The sequence below is a fragment of the Podarcis vaucheri genome, assembly GCF_965113315.1.
Source record: "Podarcis vaucheri genome assembly, chromosome: 11".
In the NCBI taxonomy this organism is placed as follows: Eukaryota; Metazoa; Chordata; class Lepidosauria; order Squamata; family Lacertidae; genus Podarcis; species Podarcis vaucheri.
The window spans coordinates 32,252,846-32,270,596 of NC_138749.1; the positions used below are offsets into that span (position 1 = coordinate 32,252,846).

The 17,751-nt window shown below is 40.4% G+C and overlaps 2 protein-coding genes and 1 long non-coding RNA gene across 14 annotated transcripts in view; 1 reads left to right on the plus strand and 2 right to left on the minus strand.

Annotated features, from left to right (window-relative positions):
• LOC309514730 overlaps nt 1–3,479 on the minus strand; it is a 61,030-nt gene extending 57,551 nt beyond the window's left edge. For 3 of the 4 annotated variants that reach the window (XR_014212140.1, XR_014212141.1, XR_014212142.1), the window contains exon 1: nt 2,515–3,477. This is a non-coding gene — a long non-coding RNA (uncharacterized lncRNA). Of the gene's footprint in view, nt 1–2,514 lie in introns of all 4 variants that reach the window. The other variant, XR_014212139.1, reaches the window with a different exon arrangement.
• Nucleotides 3,480–9,154: 5,675 nt separating this feature from the next.
• Nucleotides 9,155–15,754, plus strand: ZCCHC9 (zinc finger CCHC-type containing 9). Of its 6 annotated transcripts, none has more exons than XM_082192025.1 (6): nt 9,155–9,524; nt 10,807–11,172; nt 12,863–13,013; nt 13,207–13,299; nt 14,429–14,497; nt 15,003–15,754. In XM_082192025.1, the coding sequence occupies exons 1-6, from the start codon at nt 9,369–9,371 to the stop codon at nt 15,119–15,121; spliced, it is 954 nt and encodes a 317-aa protein (XP_082048151.1). In that variant the 5' UTR covers nt 9,155–9,368; the 3' UTR covers nt 15,122–15,754. The 6 variants fall into 6 exon arrangements, with proteins under 6 accessions (XP_082048151.1, XP_082048156.1, XP_082048152.1 ...); XM_082192030.1 differs by having other exon boundaries at nt 9,422–9,524; nt 10,811–11,172; XM_082192026.1 differs by lacking the exon at nt 9,155–9,524 and adding an exon at nt 9,532–9,663.
• Nucleotides 15,150–17,751, minus strand: part of ACOT12 (acyl-CoA thioesterase 12) — a 30,651-nt gene continuing 28,049 nt past the window's right edge. For all 4 annotated transcript variants that reach the window (XM_082191938.1, XM_082191936.1, XM_082191935.1 and 1 more), the window contains one exon: nt 15,150–17,334. In XM_082191938.1, the coding sequence (XP_082048064.1) occupies nt 17,191–17,334 (144 nt within the window). In that variant the 3' untranslated portion in view covers nt 15,150–17,190. The remainder of the gene's footprint in view (nt 17,335–17,751) is intronic.

Sequence of the window (17,751 nt, forward strand, 5' to 3'; positions counted from 1 at the left end):
ACGTGAATGTTTGTGGAAGCCTTCCATGACTTATCGAGTCCACTAAAGGAAATCAATATAATAGAAAAGCTGTTGGTGAAGAATAAAGGTTAGGAGAGTAGAGAGAGCAGAGAGGCAAGAGCAGAAGGCAAATGACACAGATGCTGTCTGCAGTTAATCCATTGCTGCTCCTGTACAAGCCCCAGAGAAGAGGGGGAAATAGGCGCCTAGGCAGAGAGAAGAGTTTCCTGGATTGAATCTTATGCACAATGCATTTCACACCCAGTTATATCCACATTTAAAGAAGCGTTTCCCAATCTTGGGTCTCCAGATGTTGTTGGACTACATTTTTCATCATCCCTGACCATAGGTTGTGAAAGACTCGCTTAAAGCCCTCTTATAGCATTCTAACCATCATGGCTTCCCCAAAAGAATACTGGGAACTGTAGTTTGTTACAGGTGCTGAGAGTTGATAAGGGACACTCTAAGAGAGCTACAGTTCCCAGCACCCTTAAACGATAGTTTCAAGTATCCTTTGGGAAGCCATGACTGTTAAAGTGATATACGAATGCTCTAAATGTAGGGTATGGATATGACCAAAGTTATCCTACAGCCTCTTTGGGATAAAGGAGAATGAGGCCATGCATTTTCAGAAAGATTACATGTAAATGTAGCAAATGTAAGGAAGAAAGATGGATAAAACTCCATCCACATGGTGAGAAAACTGAAATGTGATTAGGATGCTCAGCTAGAGACACAATCAGATTGCTGAATTAATACATGCAAACACCATTGTCTAGTAACATATTATAATCACATTTTATAGAGAGAGAGAAAGAGAGAGCGCACGCTATTGACCTTTCATTCAGATAAAACTAGTGCAGATAAAAGGTTATCAAAAGCTGTGGTGCTAGACTGATGAACAAAAGGAATATATATGCATTCTACCCTCACAAATGTGTGGAAGAAGATAATAAAAAACGCACAGTACCATTAAAAAAAAATCTTGAAATAAATGATTCAATTCATTTCCCTCTGCCATAGAATCACATTCTATTATTGATCATCTTGGTCGTCGTCCTCTGAAAGGTCACCTTGGTAATGCAAGGAATTGGTAACTCTTGAAACCTCTCATTTAATTTGCAACTGGGGAACTACTTGTGTTTTTTCAAACTTTCCCAAGAATCTCCCAGCAGCAGGAAACCCCCTTGCTAACTTGCACTCCCCCCCAAAAAAAAACTTCTCCAATGCTAGAGAGGTTAAAAAAAAACACAGCAAGAAGAGACCAGGTACTGACTGATTCCCCTCCCCATTAAATCAGAATTGCACACAAGTAAATAAGTTTCAAACAAAAACCAAACACCGAGGAAATGCGAGTTTAATCCTGTAAACTAACTGAGAAGTGATGAGACAAAAACTCATACCTAAGATATTTTCTGCCAAGCTCTGTCTAGTGATGTGAATGGAAGCAGCAGAATAGCAGCTTTCCTAGTATAGCAACTCAGGTATTTGGGAAGGGAGCAGAGATTCATGCCAGTCCATACAAATTCTCATTTAGATGCTTCACTCCATAGTTTATACCAATTCTAAGCATGTTTAATTGAAAGTTAGACCCTTTGGGTACAATGCTGTCATGCTCTAGAAGGGTTTTAGATCCAGTGAAGTCACTCCCTAATGGAAAAGACGGAAAGACGATTTTTTGCCCATTCCCCTTTCCCTCCATACCACTTTCTACCTTGTTCTGGAGGATCCTATAACTCTCTGGAGCCGATTTTCAGATGGGAACAGAATGGAGTGGGTATCCATTAGTGGATGCCTCCACTGGACCAGAAGCCTTTCCAAGAGCACAAGGCCACCATTGGCTTCTGAACTTGACTGCATTTATAGGTGATCCTACCCAATCCATGCTTTCAGAAACAAAACAAACAAAGCACAAACAAAAATACAGTCATCCTTCAAAATTTGCACTTTTGCAATACAGTCCTTCAGCTAAGTTATGTGTACAAAAATGCATATATTAAAGCAAAAGTGTTCATAAAAAACACATACACTCATGAAAATAGCATACAGAAATTCATTATATAAAGGAAAATTGCTTTGCAAAAATGTGTATCTTAGACAAAATTACTTATAAAGATGTGTATGTGGGGGGGGGGGAATCTCACTAAAATGCTGCTGAATTTTCATGACGTTTTTTAAACATCCCACACTGATAAGGAAATATGGGAAACTGCCTTATACTGAATCAGACCATGGAGCAATCTAGCTCAGAATTATCTACTCACTCCCACTCCCATTCACAAAGTATCCAGTTTGCTCCTATTGCTGGTTTGGGTGCTGTGTACACACAGTTTGCCACTATAGTGTATTTATCTTGTCATTTCTTATGGCATATTGCATATTGATGCATTGTCCCCTGCAAAAAAAACCCAACAGTTTCAATTTGAAGAGAATAATAATTACCTTGCTATGTTTCAGCTGGTAATACATACACAGTCTGACTAATCTTTCAGAAAGGGATATTCCCAGTCCTACCTGGAGATGTTGAAAATTGAACCTAGGACCTTCCAGAAGAACAGATGTCCTGCTGCTCAGTTTTGGCCCTTTGTCATCTTGGCTGTGAGTTCTGGAAGACTTGCTCCCTGCCCTGCAGGCCTTTCCCCACCTGGCCTGGGAGGGTGGGGCCCTGACTGACTCCAGCTGCAGAAGCTGAAACTGATGAAAGTCTATTGAGCTGGGGGTTTTGTTCAGGGTTTTTTTGTTGTTGTTGGGGGTGGGGTTGTTGCTGTTTTTGATATTAATTTTTTGCATCTTTATTTTGGATCTTATTATTATTTAATGTATGTGGAAACAGATTAATTTGGTTTTGTACTTTTTGATGTTTTACTAATTGTTTATGGCTGTTTGTGTTATGCTTGTAACAAAATGTGTTTTTATGCTACAAGCCACCTTGAGCATGGTTTAAATGATGGAAAGGCAGCATACAAATAAAATTATGTATGTATGTATGTATGTATGTATCTCTTGCTTAGTTTGTAGGTTGATCTGAAAAGCATTAGAAATTCAAAGTGTTATTAAAAAGGAAAAATAGCTCTAATGAATCAGTGATAACCATAGTCAAATGGTTAGATTTTATCAATGCAGTTATTGTTGGACTTACATCTGTAGGAAATACTGTTGTTGCAGTCAAATATACATTTTATATACTTTACAGTTATTTCAGTGGGGCTTGGAGGAAAAATATCTGTATTGTACCCACACATGAATCATGCCACAGATAAGCTGCCGTGGAAACCAATTATTTCACTAAACTCTCAAGTACTGTGGCAAGAAGTCAGTATTTATTTTGTAGTTTATTAAAATCCATTTCAAAATGCCATTCATTGATTATTCTTTTCTCTATTAAATGCACTCTAATGATTTTTAAACCAAGGCCAGTTCTTTCTGTAGGGAAGGAAGCATTTAATAATAAAACAAACTGTTTCTTTGTACATATCTCCATCTACTGGTAAAACTCTGTAAAGCAGAAAGGAACATTTCAGCAAAGAGAAGGAAATATTATTGATAAGCTTGATAAGTTAATAATATTTTATCAGGAATTTTAAACAGGAAGTACAGTATTTGACTCAATAACAAGGACAGAGTATATCTTTTGCACAGGTGTATAACTAAGAAAAGTGGGTTATTAGTATGCACAGCAAATTGAACGAGGGTATATTACTCCATAGGTTGTTCCATTATGTTAACTTTTGCCTTAAGGCCACATTAAATGATACCAACTTCCGAAAAAGAGAAGCAATAGCTAAACTTAGATTTATGAGGATGGAAACTGCAGGTTGGACATGTGCTCTGCCAGGGTTATTTTGAAGTGGTACAATGAATCTTATAAATATATACCATTTTATTGAAATCTTTATTATACAAAATTTAAGGGGGAAATAACTTCATGTTAATAAACATCAATTTTTACAGTGGTACCTCGGGTTAAGAACTTAATTCGTTCTGGAGGTCTGTTCTTAACCTGAAACTGTTCTTAACCTGAAGCACCACTTTAGCTAATGGGGCCTCCTTCTGCCGCCGCGCCGCCGCTGCATGATTTCTGTTCTCATCCTGAAGCAAAGTTCTTAACCCAAGGTACTATTTCTGGGTTAGCGGAGTCTGTAACCTGAAGCGTGTGTAACCTGAAGCGTATGTAACACGAGGTACTACTGTATTTTAAAGATTTTGTTTTAACATTTCATGTTGGAAGTAATAAAACAAAGCGGAACGCAAAGCAAGTAAAATATGTAAATAAAGTAGGATTTCTTCAGGAAGAGAAATGAAAATATCAAAACAGAAGTCTTCCCCTACTTTCAAAAAAGTGGGAAGGAAATAGATCAGGAGTGATAATAAGTTCTCAATAAATATAAGATGGAATATTTAATGGGCCTGTGATCATACCTCAGTAAACTCCAGGAAATGAATATTTGCTTTTCATAAGTATTTAAGAGTTTTTATTTCTACAACAGATATGTGCCACTTAACCAGGGGTAGCAGGGAACCTGTGACCCTCCAGGTGTTACTGGATGACAACTCCCATCATCCTGGAGCACCTGCATCCTGGAGCACTTGGGCTGAAGGAAGGTGGAACTGACAACACCTGGATGGCTACAGGTTCCTTGTCCCCTTCCCTTCCCTCCCCTCCCATCTCAGGGAATGGAACTTCCACATTCCATGTGTGTGTGTGAATAAGTAGGCAGGAATGTTCATGAATAGCTTTTTTATGAAATTATTTTAGTGTTTCTACAGATGCACTTGACACAACCTTGATGGCGGAAAGTGAGGAGGAATTAAAGAACCTTTTATTGAGGGTGAAAGAGGGGAGCGCAAAATATGGTCTGAAGCTCAACATCAAAAAAACGAAGATCACGGCCACTGGTCCCATCACCTCCTGGCAAATAGAAGGGGAAGAAATGGAGGCAGTGAGAGATTTTACTTTCTTGGGCTCCATGATCATTGCAGATGGTGACAGCAGCCACGAAATTAAAAGACGCCTGCTTCTTGGGAGAAAAGCAATGATAAACCTAGACAGCACCTTAAAAAGTAGAGACATCGCCTTGCCAACAAAGGTCCATATAGTAAAAGCTATGGTTTTCCCAATAGTGATGTATGGAAGTGAGAGCCGGACCATAAAGAAGGCTGATCACCGAAGAATTGATGCTTTTGAATTATGGTGCTGGAGGAGACTCTTGAGAGTCCAATGGACTGCAAGAAGAACAAACCTATCAATTCTTAAGGAAATCAACCCTGAGTGCTCACTGGAAGGACAGATCCTGAAGCTGAGGCTCCAATATTTTGGCCACCTCGTGAGAAGAGAAGACTCCCTGGAAAAGACCCTAATGTTGGGAAAGATGGAGGGCACAAGGAGAAGGGGACGACAGAGGATGAGATGGTTGGATAGTGTTCTCGAAGCTACCAGCATGAGTTTGACCAAACTGCGGGAGGCAGTGGAAGACAGAAGTGCCTGGCGTGCTCTGGTCCATGGGCATGAAGAGTCGGACACGACTAAACGACTAAACAACAACAACAGATGCACTCTTTCCACTGGTAACAGTTCTATCAATAATACCTGCCTCTCAACCAGTTTTGATGACGCTGAGAATTAGGCACCAAACACTGTCTCAGTGTCGCCTAGTAACTTTCCTGCATTTCCAATGGCAGCTCTATAAGATACGTATATAGAAGTATAAGCAGCCTGGTCCTTTACAGAGTAAGAGAAATCTTAATCCACTGAAAATCAATAGCACACCTAACCCTATACATAGAAGCAGACTATAAAGCTTAACTTTTGAAGTTAGAAACTCCCAAACATTCACATTACTGTACTGTATTTGTAAATAACTGTCAACTGTAGGAGCATGCTCCCTCTAGTGGAAAATTTAGTAATAGCTTCAAATAATTCATCAGCTGGCCATCTGTCCTAAACATCTGAACCAGGGCCTAGGAGATTCCTGGGGCATCATATTCTACACCCCTAACTTATGGGAATTTTTGTGATGTGGTCGTGTTAGAACACAGCTGTGTATCCTATTGTAAGCAACTATTTTGGCACAGGCAATATGTTAACTTGGAACTAAAACTCATTGAGTTCAATTACTCCAAAGTAAATATAAATAAGAGTGAACTGGCCATACTCAGGCATTATACTATACCCTAGGTTAGTGTTATAAAGAATGTGCCATGTCAAGTCTTGGGCTTGTGTGCTCCCGCTTCCTTGTCCCACTTCCTCCAAATGTGAGGAGAGTTAAAAGTTTCCAATTTTATTTGGAACAAACCTCCTTTCCTATCTAAATACAAGAACTTGTGGTTTTTACCAATTAAATTTAGTTAACAAATCAGGATATCAAACCATGGTTTGATCCTGCTTGAATTATACAGTAATTTGCACAAACTGCAGTTTTCTACACTCAGATGAAAGCCTGCAACTGGGACATTTAATTGTCACTCCATCCTGTGTAAGGGAGGAGACAAGAGAAAGAAAAAAGGTGTGGCGCCATTTCATCAGAGCAAATAATGGTTTATCGCAACATCTAAATGTGGCCACTGAGCCAGAGAATAAATATAAGAGTCAGGTGCTATTTAGAAAGCACAAGTTATTTACTTTTTGTGCAATATGGACTGCTATCATATATTAACCAATCATAAACATAAGAAAATAAAAACAAATATTTTACCTTGGCGGAGTTTTTGAGGCTGTGGGGTTTGTCTGTTTTTTAGGGCATACATGTTCAGGAACTTCCCTATTTTCCCCAACAATAACCATCTACCCACCTGGTAAATGCCACTGACTGTTTTTGAGTTGCAGTTGTCCTAAGTACGTACAACTCAACTCACAGTGAGATTAAACCTGCTATTCAACAATCTTGGGTTTCAGCAGCCTTAAAACCTAGATGGCCGGAAAGTGAGGTGTCAATGTCAAAATAAAAACAAGGCTATTTACAGTCTGCCTCCCAACAAGTCCATTTAAGAAGCCAAAGCAGGACAGGAGGGTGGGGAGAGAGTGACAGACATCCTGGCATTGACTCTTGATGAGAACAAGGATGTTCCCGTAATTGCAAAAGTGCTCCTATTTCGTGTGTGAACTTCTAGCATCTACAGTCATGGGAAACAGAAAGTGCACCCTCTTTGAATTTTGTGGTTTTACACATCAGGGCATAATAGCCATCATCTGTTCCTTAGCAGGCCTTAAAATTAGGTAAATACAACCTCAGATGAACAACAACATATGACTTAAGCAAATCAGTCTCTTAAGCTTAAGCCAAGAAATAGTATTCTCTATGAAATTGATTAGCAATATACGTATCAAGGCTTTGAGATTAGACCACTGAAGAAGCCCAGAAAACTACATTGGGAGTGTGCTACCTGCAAGCCCCAGTAAAAGTGCCCCATCAGGGGGCAAACAGCGGCCTCTTGATTACTTGGACTGCCAGGGCAAAACAGGTGCAAAACGCCGGCACCCTGTCTACAACTTCATTAACATCCATTTACAACTTCACTAGCATCTCTCGGTATTTTGAACAACACCGAACTTACCTTTTGTTGGTATCTTCATGAACTTACCTAAAAAGATAAAGAAAACAAAAGACTGAGTTAAGCATTTGAAAAATCTATTTAAATCAGACATTATAAGTTCATCTTAGACTGGGTAGTTCGCAAGTTTCTGTGGCTTTGCACAAGGTTTTGTATTTTTCTCAGAAGATTGATAAAGAATGTATAATTATTTTGGTAATTATTGTGTGTATATTAGTCGCCAACGTGTTCCATAGGAATTAGTGGCTAAGCAGCAGATAGGAGCTGCTAATCAGATGCCCTTGCAAGTGTGCCCACCTCTATAAAAGCCAAAGTTTTAGCAGTTTGCTGGTTTGGAGCATTCAGGTGTTTTAACACAATGCCAAGGAGGAAAGATGACACAATGCTCTTAGAGTAGCAAGTGGTGTCACCCATGAAACTGGGAAGGGTTCTAAGGCCATTTCCAAATAATTTCAAGTCCATCATTCTACAGTGAGAAGATTATGCAAAAGTAAAAAACATTAAAAACAGTTGTCAGACTTCTCAGGAGTGGACGTCCCAGCAAATTCACCCCAAGGTCAGAACATGCAATGCTCAGAGAAATTGCAAAAAATGCAAGAGTTACATCTCAGGCTCTACAGGCCTCAGTTAGCATGTTAATTGTTAAAGTTCATAACTGTACAATTAGAAAAAGACTGAAAAGGTTTGTTTGGAAGGGTTTCCAGGAACAAGCCTCGTCTCTCTAAAAAGAACATGGCAGCTCGGCTTTGGTTTGCAAAGTTGCAGCTGAACAAACCACAAGACTTCTGAACAATGTCCTTTGGGCAGACAAGACCCAAGTGGAGATGTTTGGCCATAATGCACAGCACCATGTTTAGCAAAAACCAAACTTAGCATATCAGCACAAGCACCTCATACCAACTGTCTAGCACTGTGGTGGAGGGGTGGTGATTTGGGTTTGTTTTGGAGCCATGGGTCCTGGGGACCCTGCAGTCATTGAGCTGACCATGAACTCCTCTGTATACCACAGTATTCTAGAGTAAAATGAGAGGCCATCTGCCCGACAGCTGAAACTTGGCTGAAATTGGGTCATGCAACAGGACAAGGATCCCAAGCACACCTGCAAATGTACAACAGAATTGCTGAAAAAGAACAGAACCAAGGTGTTGCAATGGCCCAGTCAAAACCCAGACGTCAATCCAATTGAAATACTGCGTGGGACTTTCAGAGAGCTGTGCATAAAGAAATGCCAGCAAACCTCAATGAACGGAAGCAACACTGTGAAGGACGCGCCAAAATCCCTCCACAATGATGTGAGAGACTAATAAAGTCCTGCAGAAAACAATTACTTCATGTTACTTCATGCTCAAGGTGGTTCTACAAGCTATTGAATCATAAGATGTACAAATGCTTTTTTCACACACAGCTTTTCCATTTTGGCTTTATTTCTGTTAAATACATCAATGAGACGGTGTAATACATCGTGTGTTGCCCTTCATCTGAGGTTGTATTTAGCTAACTCTAAGACCTGCCAAGAAACAGATTCGTTATTATGACTTCACATGCAACACCACAGAATTCAAATTCTTTTTCCCATGACTGTATGCGCTTACTTACAGCTACATTAATAGGAAACCAAGAAATGAGGGAAACGCATGGTGGCTTTCTTTTGCCGCCGCCCACTCCGCCTAAACCTGCAATCCTATACAGAGCCCGGCTCTTTTCAGCCCACTGAGGCTCAGTGTGTTACGCGCGCCTAACCCTGCACAGCGCCAGGCTGAGCCAGCACATAACCTCGCGCTTCCCGCCTGTTGCTTCAGCTTCCGCCCGCGCCTGGTCCCATGGCAACCGCTCCGCCTCCACCCACCCACCTACCTCCCTACAGGAAGTGCAGCAGTTCGGGCTCCGGACGTTTCCGGTGCCGCTCTCTCCCTCCCAGGCTGTGCGTTTCGTCTGCGCCGGAGGCTTTCCGTGGCGCTTCTCGCCTCCTGACCCCGGTGAGTGAGGGACCTCTTGCTCGGGAGGCGGGGAAGGCGAAGCGGCGCCTGGAGCCGCTGGACACTTGCTTCAGGAGACACCCGGAGCTCGGCTGCTGTCCCGGAAGGCCTGAGTGCCGGGGGCTCCTCCTTTCCCACGGTAGCTGCTCCGCACGTGTCCGCGGAAGTGAACATGCCCAGGTCGGGGTCGGGTGAGATCCCGGGCGGAGACCTTGCAGACTTCAGGCTTGTTGTCGGATCTATTTCGGGTTTATTATTATTATTACCCTGAGGTGTTTCTGAGCCTTTGCTGAGTCCCCGGAATTTTTGGTCAATGCCAGAACCAGGTTCGCAAGTCATAAATCATGCTGGTCGTTTCCCACCCTGTCGCTTTAAAGCAGTCTTATTTAGGGTAGGGAGAAGGATGCTAAGCCACTGCTGCCTTGCAGCTATAACTCGTTCCTCGAGAAAACCCCGAGGATAAATCTGTACCCGCTGTCTTGCAGGACATCTTTGGGAGAAGAGCAGGCTAAGGCTACACAAATACCCAAATGGTGTCCCTAAAACAGTTGGATGGCGCTTTGTACGCCTCCTTGCGGCAACTCCTGCAGCCAAGCTGGTGCCAAATGTATTGCTCTGCTTTCCTTTGGACCACATCCGTGAGGCCAAGAGGGGGATTTGTTGTCTGGGCAGCCCAGGACCTCCATACACATTGCCCAAGCTTGCGCCCCGGAGAGGTCAGTTCGGTGCCGCTAATGCAGCAAAAACAATGTGGGAGGCAGCCATAACAAGTTAACCGTCTCCACAGCCACAGTAGGCACTGTGATTCTCCAGCTGTTTAACTTAAGCCTTGGAAGTCCACTCCACTGTCTCTGGACAGACGGATGGCAACAATTTAGGGAAGGATCTGTGGGTTAGGATTTTCTAGCTTATGGGTGGGCACCAGCAACCCTTGCCCGTCTGTTTCAAGTCATCCAGATCTACTTGCCAGTAGATCCACTCTTCATTTCTGCCTATCACTTTGTCTCCAGTTGGTCTCCAGTTCCCCTCAGACTGGGAACTGAAAGTGTAAAGATTGGATCTGAGGGGAATAAAAGGAGGCCTGATTCTGTTCTCTGCTTATCCCCCCTCCCTCCCCCCAATGTTGTGGACTACAACTCCTATCAGCCCAGCTAGTATAGTTGTGCTGGTCTAAACAAATAGAAATGCTTATTCAGTTCTGGTTCCACCTCATTAATCAAGGCTGAACCTATAAATAGCAGTAATCCAGTCATGTGAACCTAACATCTTTTAAATCTCATAGGAAGTCATGACCAGGTGGGCACGAGCAAATGTCACCCACAACAAGAAGGCTCTGGATGCAACACCATGGGAACATATGAAAAATGATGCCGCCGGAAGCACAACAACAGATAGAAAGCAAAGCTCTTCAAACAACTTTTCCTTGAGAAGTACTCAAGGGAAGAAGAAAAATAAGAAGAAAAAAGACTATACGAATGAAGATGTCAACGGTTTTATGGAATATTTAAAACAGAACTCTCAGACATTGCATAAAGGAGAGGTGATCAACAGCCGTGAAGCAAAGGATGAAATAGCAACAGCTTTGAAAAAGGACCGGCGGCGAGAAGGGAGAAGAGTGAAAAGGCAGGAAGTGAAAAAGAACACAATGGTAAGGTGATGTTCCATTGTTATTTCTTTCTTTTGGTGCCCGTTACTTTTTATTTTCATAGTGCAAATGACACTACTCAGTCACATAAGTGAGATCACAATAATTTGTCTCAGTCCAGATAACCATTAGTGAACACATTTGTGTCTTGGCTTCCGTCTGTTATTGAGCATGCTTTAGCACAGGGATGGGGAACTTATGGCCCTACAGATATAGTTGGACTTAAACTCCCATCAGCCTCAGCCCATCATCTGAAGGGCCACAGGTTCCCCATTTTAGCATGAAAATAGGTTTTCTCCTCATGTTGCAGTCCTTTGTGTATGCAGCACAACTTTATCTACTTGTAAAAAGCTTGTTTCTGAATTAGATTGACGGTTTCTGGATCTGCATGTATGTTTAGTGCTCAGATATTCTTTAATGTTTTAGCAGACTTTGTTTTGCTTTGAATATTCAAAATTATTAAAGCTGAACTAGAAATTTATGTTTGTTCTGCTATAATTAAATGTTTTGTTATACTTAAATGTTCATGAGCTGAGGAAGTTTGTATTTCTATTACTGTAGCCAGCACTCTCAATTTTTGTTGTGTCTTTATTCTCTCTTTTATAGCAGGGTGATAATTCAGTCATCCTACAGATTGTAGGGATGGGAAATAAAATACTGATAAATGAAAGTTATGAGTTTTATGCACAATAGTAATGTTTTCTATGGCAGTTTTCATCTGCAGATTGCATGACAACTGATACAAATGCAGAATCAATTTATGCAGTTCAGATCACAGTAAGAGAGCTGTAAAAGCAGCTGTCTATAGAGAAAATCACTCATGAAGACTTTCAGAAGTCATGCAGAGCAGGGGGAAATAAAATTCTTTATTTTATGTCTCTTTACAGCCCCTGTATGTTAGGTTAGGTTTACAAAGAGTGATGGCACTCATAATCCAATAGTTTAGTTATGTTACTTCACTGGGCATGATTATATTCTGGAGCAATATCACCTTTCCAGAATTCACAAAACATTTAGGGGATGATTATGATGTAGAATTTGGTACTCTTGGCATCAGTATATAGAGTCATTTAATGGGCACGTATACTCTGGCTACCCATTTCAGTGCAATTTTCTGGAGCGATGCATCCATAAGCTATCTCCTACTCAAGGTTAAATAGATAAATGTGTGTAATTTGTTGTGCTTAAGTATGGCTTGTGGAACTGCTTTCAATGGGGTTCCATGGGTGTCTCAGGTTATACTTAGTGCTAGAAAAAGGGTGATGTCATTGAATGTTTAGGATCCTCAGCAAGAAGGTGTTTGCCTTTGGCTTTTTTCTGGATAGGTTACTCAAATACCATTGTTAATGAGAGGCTTGGTGAGAAGAATGGCTTTGCTCTTCAGGAATCTTAACTTCAGATTAATGGCCAAATTAGACATAATTGGTGTTAAAGATATAGTGCAGTTCTTTAAAAATCCAAATTCCATAAGTTTGGGTGGTGCCATTAACCTGCATGTTAAATGCAAAGATTAACCCTAAAACACTGGGGCTGTGTTACTCTAAACTATGCATCACTGGCTGCTACTTCATCAGGTCTCATTGGTTGGGTGGGGGGGGTAAGATTCATTTGAAATGTGACTAGCAGAAAAATAGATTGCTTTCAGTTCATATCTCTTTCTGCTCACTTAGTAATTCACCTTGTATCGCCAAAGGTGTGCTTCCACTGCAGAAAGCCAGGACACGGTGTGGCAGATTGCCCAGCTGTACTCGAAAGCCAGGATATGGGAACTGGAATTTGTTACCGCTGTGGATCTACAGAGCATGAAATCAACAAATGCAGAGCAAAAATAGATCCCGCTCTTGGTATGTGTAGTATCTACAACCCGATTGAATGTTGGGCATGGTAAAAGTTACATGCCTGTCTTAATATTTTTCAACAATTCACATAGTATTAGTGATTTTAACCATTCCAGATTACAGTAATGCTGGCTCACCGCACTGTCTTATATAATCTTAGTGTGGATATTTCGATTGTAACATCATTGAATTCTTACAGGGGAATTTCCATATGCAAAATGCTTCATTTGTGGTGAGATGGGACATCTCTCAAGGTCATGTCCCGATAATCCTAAAGGACTCTATGCTGAAGGTGAGTGCAACTGTTGCAAACCCCCCCTCCCCTACCAAAAAGATAACTAAGTTGATGGACATGAGAGTACTCCCCCTTTCTTAGTTCTAGAAGTTAACAGAGAGAGCTTTATCACTGGTGACCTTGTATGCTTCTCACCACTGTTTGGGAATTTGGGCTCATTGTCAAAGACATTGTTTGCCCCTTATCACGAGTATTTTTGACTGGTTACTTGAGAAGCAGTTCTAAAATTCTAAATGGATTCCCATATAGGTTTTTCAAAGTATTTACATTTGATAGGGGGGGGGACCCACTTAATTTTAGAGATACAGCAGAGTAGTATTCCATTATTCTCTTTAAATGTCGGCCATATTGATCCTGATCAGAAAACCCGTAACACACCTATCTGTGCATGTTCATATAGCATAGATTGTTATCAATTCCCCACATGCACACAAATCATAGCAACTGCAGTATCACACGCTACATCATGAAATGCATTAAAAAATAACTTCCTAAGTTCTTGAATGTCGGTTCAAGTGTTTATGATAGTTGATCAATCAACAAAGTATAAAATATCAATATATCTGGAAAGCTTAAGATAACCAAAGTTACCATTTGCAAGAGCAGTAACCGGAAATATCAAAATAAGGAATCACTGGGTCGTGATTTGTAGAACAATAGGAACTCATTGTCTCAATAGAATCAAACTTCTTGATAGGATCTCATTTCATTGCTAATCAAGAAATTTGATTTCGTTTGTTTTAGCTTAAATTGAAACAATGGACTCCTGCCACAGACTGTACTTTTTCTGTTGGCTTGCCATTTGGACTCTCTATGTATATTGTATATATAACTGCCAACTGAAATAACATTTGTGCATAAAAGTGTATACTACAACAAATCTTGTTAGCCTGTTGTAGCAAAAACAGTGAAGAACCTTGTGGTCCCTTAAAACTAACACAGCTGCCCATCTGAATCAGCCTTGTAGTTCTGATGTGATGGAGCTCAAAAATACGAACAGTGAGTTTTGCTTCCTTGTGTTTATGAATTGTAAACTTGCTCTGTACCCTTGACATCTGGCATTTGTTAATATAATCCATATATTGCGGTTAAATCTTTTTTTGTGGCTGTGTTTTATCTTCTGCAGGAGGTGCTTGCAGGATCTGTGGATCTGTTGAGCACTTTAAAAAAGATTGTCCAGAGAATCAAAATGCAGGTGAGGGATCAAATAATTTCTGTTTATCCTAAAGCGTATATACCTGTGAACCATTCTATATAAATAGTGAACTCTGACTACTGAGTTATAAAACGAGTGGTACAACCCTCAATTTCACCTTATTGACCACATCTTTAAACAGGCCATTAACTGGGGGTGTGATGCCAACTCTACATAGTGCATCGACTGTTGCAGGTAGAGATTGCATTCATTTTGATACGCTTAATTTCTGTGTGGCTGATACGAAGCAAGTGACATACAGAATTGAATAATCAGTTTCAGTGTTATACTGCACTGGAATTTGCAACTTGTTGCTGTCAGAAAGTCTTGTACAAAAATGTACAAGACTTTGGAGTAACCTCCATTGGTTTCACTAAGACTTATTTTGGAGTAAAGAGCATAAATTGGGATGTAAAACTGCAATGCTGAATTACATATAAGTCTTCCTCAGCATTTGGATCAGAAAGCTGATTTCTTACGTATTCATTTATTTTTCCTTTCCTAGATCGAGTGGCAACTGTTGGTCGATGGCTCAAAGGAATGAGTGCAGATTACCAAGAAGTTTTAGACAGCCCTAAACCACAAAAACCAAAACCAAAAATAGCTAAAGTTGTTAACTTCTGACAACTGCTGTCTGGCATCATTCTTTACAACAATTGTCAGTGTTTGGCTTAAAGTTATAGTACTAAAAATGGATTGTGAACTGTAGTTCCAGAATAAGCCATAACTGCACTCTCCTAAGTGATGATCACTTAATAAAACCCTAACTTAAATGGAAGCTTCCTAGAGAGGAGAGGGAATGCCTTGCCAGAAGATAAATTGCAGCAAGTGACTGCATAACAGTATATCTCTGAACAGAAAGTTAATCTATGCAATTGCTGGTTTTCCAATCAGCGTGTCACTGGGTAATATAACATATTACTCAGTGGAGAGTAGTGATACCAATAAACAAATGGGAAGGAGAGCTAATAGGTCAATCTGCTTTTCGTAAATGAAACTTGTGCTACGACAGAAGGTATCTCAAAATGAAACTGAATCCTATCTTAGTGTTCAAGTTCTTGACCTCACCATGAACACAAGAATGAGACCACAGATGAATAGCCAAAAGCAAAGTTAAAACATTGGTGGTAGCAGGGTTGATCTTGCAGCATGAACAACAATGAAATGATTGTGTGTTTTTTTAGTTGAATTAAATACTTGATGAAGCCATTTCCCTCCCCCACAAATAAACCAGTGTAATAAAACCACATGTATCAAGTTCTTGTGTTTTCTGAATAATTGTATTCTTTGCAGTGTTATAGTTTGCAATTTCATTTATGTCGACTACTTGCTGTCTGCTGTGACATCTGGATAATCACAGATTTAGTCTTTAACTACCATTCTCTCCTTACAAATTACTTACACTTCAACAGTTCCAAAGTGTATTTCCCGGATGATCTGTTAATGGCACTGCCCATGTGGCTCCTGGAAGAACTTTTCTCAGCAATATCAGTTTTCTTTTACTTTGGAGGAGCAGGAATGGTTAGCGAGTGGAGAGTGGCCATTTGCAAGATGTACATCACATTTTGAGAAACAGCTGTAGCTCAGGTTAGAGCACATATTTGCGTGCAAGATTCAGTGATAGAACAGCACTGAAGGAAGACTGCACTTCTTGATACGTTGTTGTCTTCGGAGCCCCCAATTCAGTTCCTGCTAAAATCTACTGGAATTCTGCCAGTTTTAGTTATTCATTGCTTTTCTGGGAAGTTAAATAACAAAAATACTATTTAAAACCCCAAAGGGGTTGATTTTGGTTATAATACATAACGAGATGCTTATACAGCCATAAATCTAAATTAGCATAACACTCGTAGTTTTAATTATTTAATTCATGGGGGTGTGTTGATACGACTAAAATGTATACAGTGGCTCATTCTGAAAGCAGCATCAAGTAGTTTAAAATAGCATAGGACACCTATATATTCACATGCTGCCCCATTGTGCAAGCAGGAAAACAACCTAGGCAGCAGCAGTAAATCATTATGGTTAATGGCTTCCAAACAAGTCAGGATCAATAAGCCAAGTTTTAACTATGGCATCCTACTCTTGTGCAGAGGGAAGAGCAAAGGAGCTGCATGAATGCACATGGAGCTCATGCATGCCCTTACTAAGCCAGGACTTAATAGCTCAAATACAGCCTTGGCCTACGCACAGTATCTGTGTTTGCAACTACAAGAAACGGGAAACAACCTGACATTCTTGGGATTCTGAAATCAGTGCTTATTACCGAGTGTCATATGTGCATTATGTAACTGCAAAATCATGAATAACAAATACAGCTGTTAGTTGAGATTAACAATAGCCTAGGAAAATTATTTACAATAGAAATTTAAATTTACTTACAATGAGATTTTTAAAATAAAAAATCAGTATTTTAAATTGTGTGCAGTAATACGTATTGCTTTGACAAGTTTTCTGAAGACTCCAAAAGAACAATGAAATGTTGGTGAAAGATGACTTAACTTAGTTACTGAATTTATCATTAAATAGCTCCATCGTATGATGATGTAGAACATTGTGATGATTTAGGTATACAGGTCCTGAACATAAAAGTAGGTAGGAACTGACTTGCCAGCTTGATAAATATTGGTGTTAATGACAGCTTGTGTACAAGATATAAAGAATGGTAAAGTACTTGACACAGTATTGCTTAATTAAATGCAGTCCATTGTGCTGCTCTGTAACTCCAAGAAATGAATGCACCCAGAAGCTGTATCCTCAATTGATTTTGATGAGCCATCAAGAGTTGCAGCAACATAAGGCATAACACCAGGTGTTCCTTGGATGCAGTAGGAAACCTTTAAACATATAGAAGGTTAACATGAGTTATGTGAAATAAGCACGAAAAACATCTTGTTCTACTTCATACTCAACAACTTGGGCTTCATTCTTAACACTATTTCAGTGTATCACTTCTTGCTGGTAAGAGCAGTATGAATATGCAAGAACGTTTCAATTGCTTTCTGTGTCGGCCTCCCAGATAGCATAGGAAAAACCTATGTTGGTGCTTCAAGCCACCACACAAGTGCAGATAGCACTGGCAGGCATGACTCTTTGTCATCTGGATTAACATGGAAAGATTATTGAAGTGACCTTGCACCCAAAAGTAAGCCCTGAAGTCCTGTGGAAGCTAAGTAGGTCTGGGTCTCATCGGTGCCTGGATGGGTGACGCACAGCAGTGATGGGAGACAGTGGCAGTAGCGGCTTGCAAGGAC

Bases quoted from the DNA above. Each gene is read 5' to 3' on its own strand.
- ZCCHC9 (XM_082192025.1), top strand. From the start codon at position 9,369: ATGGCAACCGCTCCGCCTCCACCCACCCACCTACCTCCCTACAGGAAG. The intron at 13,300-14,428 runs GTGAGTGCAACT...TATCTTCTGCAG, and splicing joins TAAAGGACTCTATGCTGAAG to GAGGTGCTTGCAGGATCTGT. The intron at 14,498-15,002 runs GTGAGGGATCAA...TTCCTTTCCTAG, and splicing joins TCCAGAGAATCAAAATGCAG to ATCGAGTGGCAACTGTTGGT.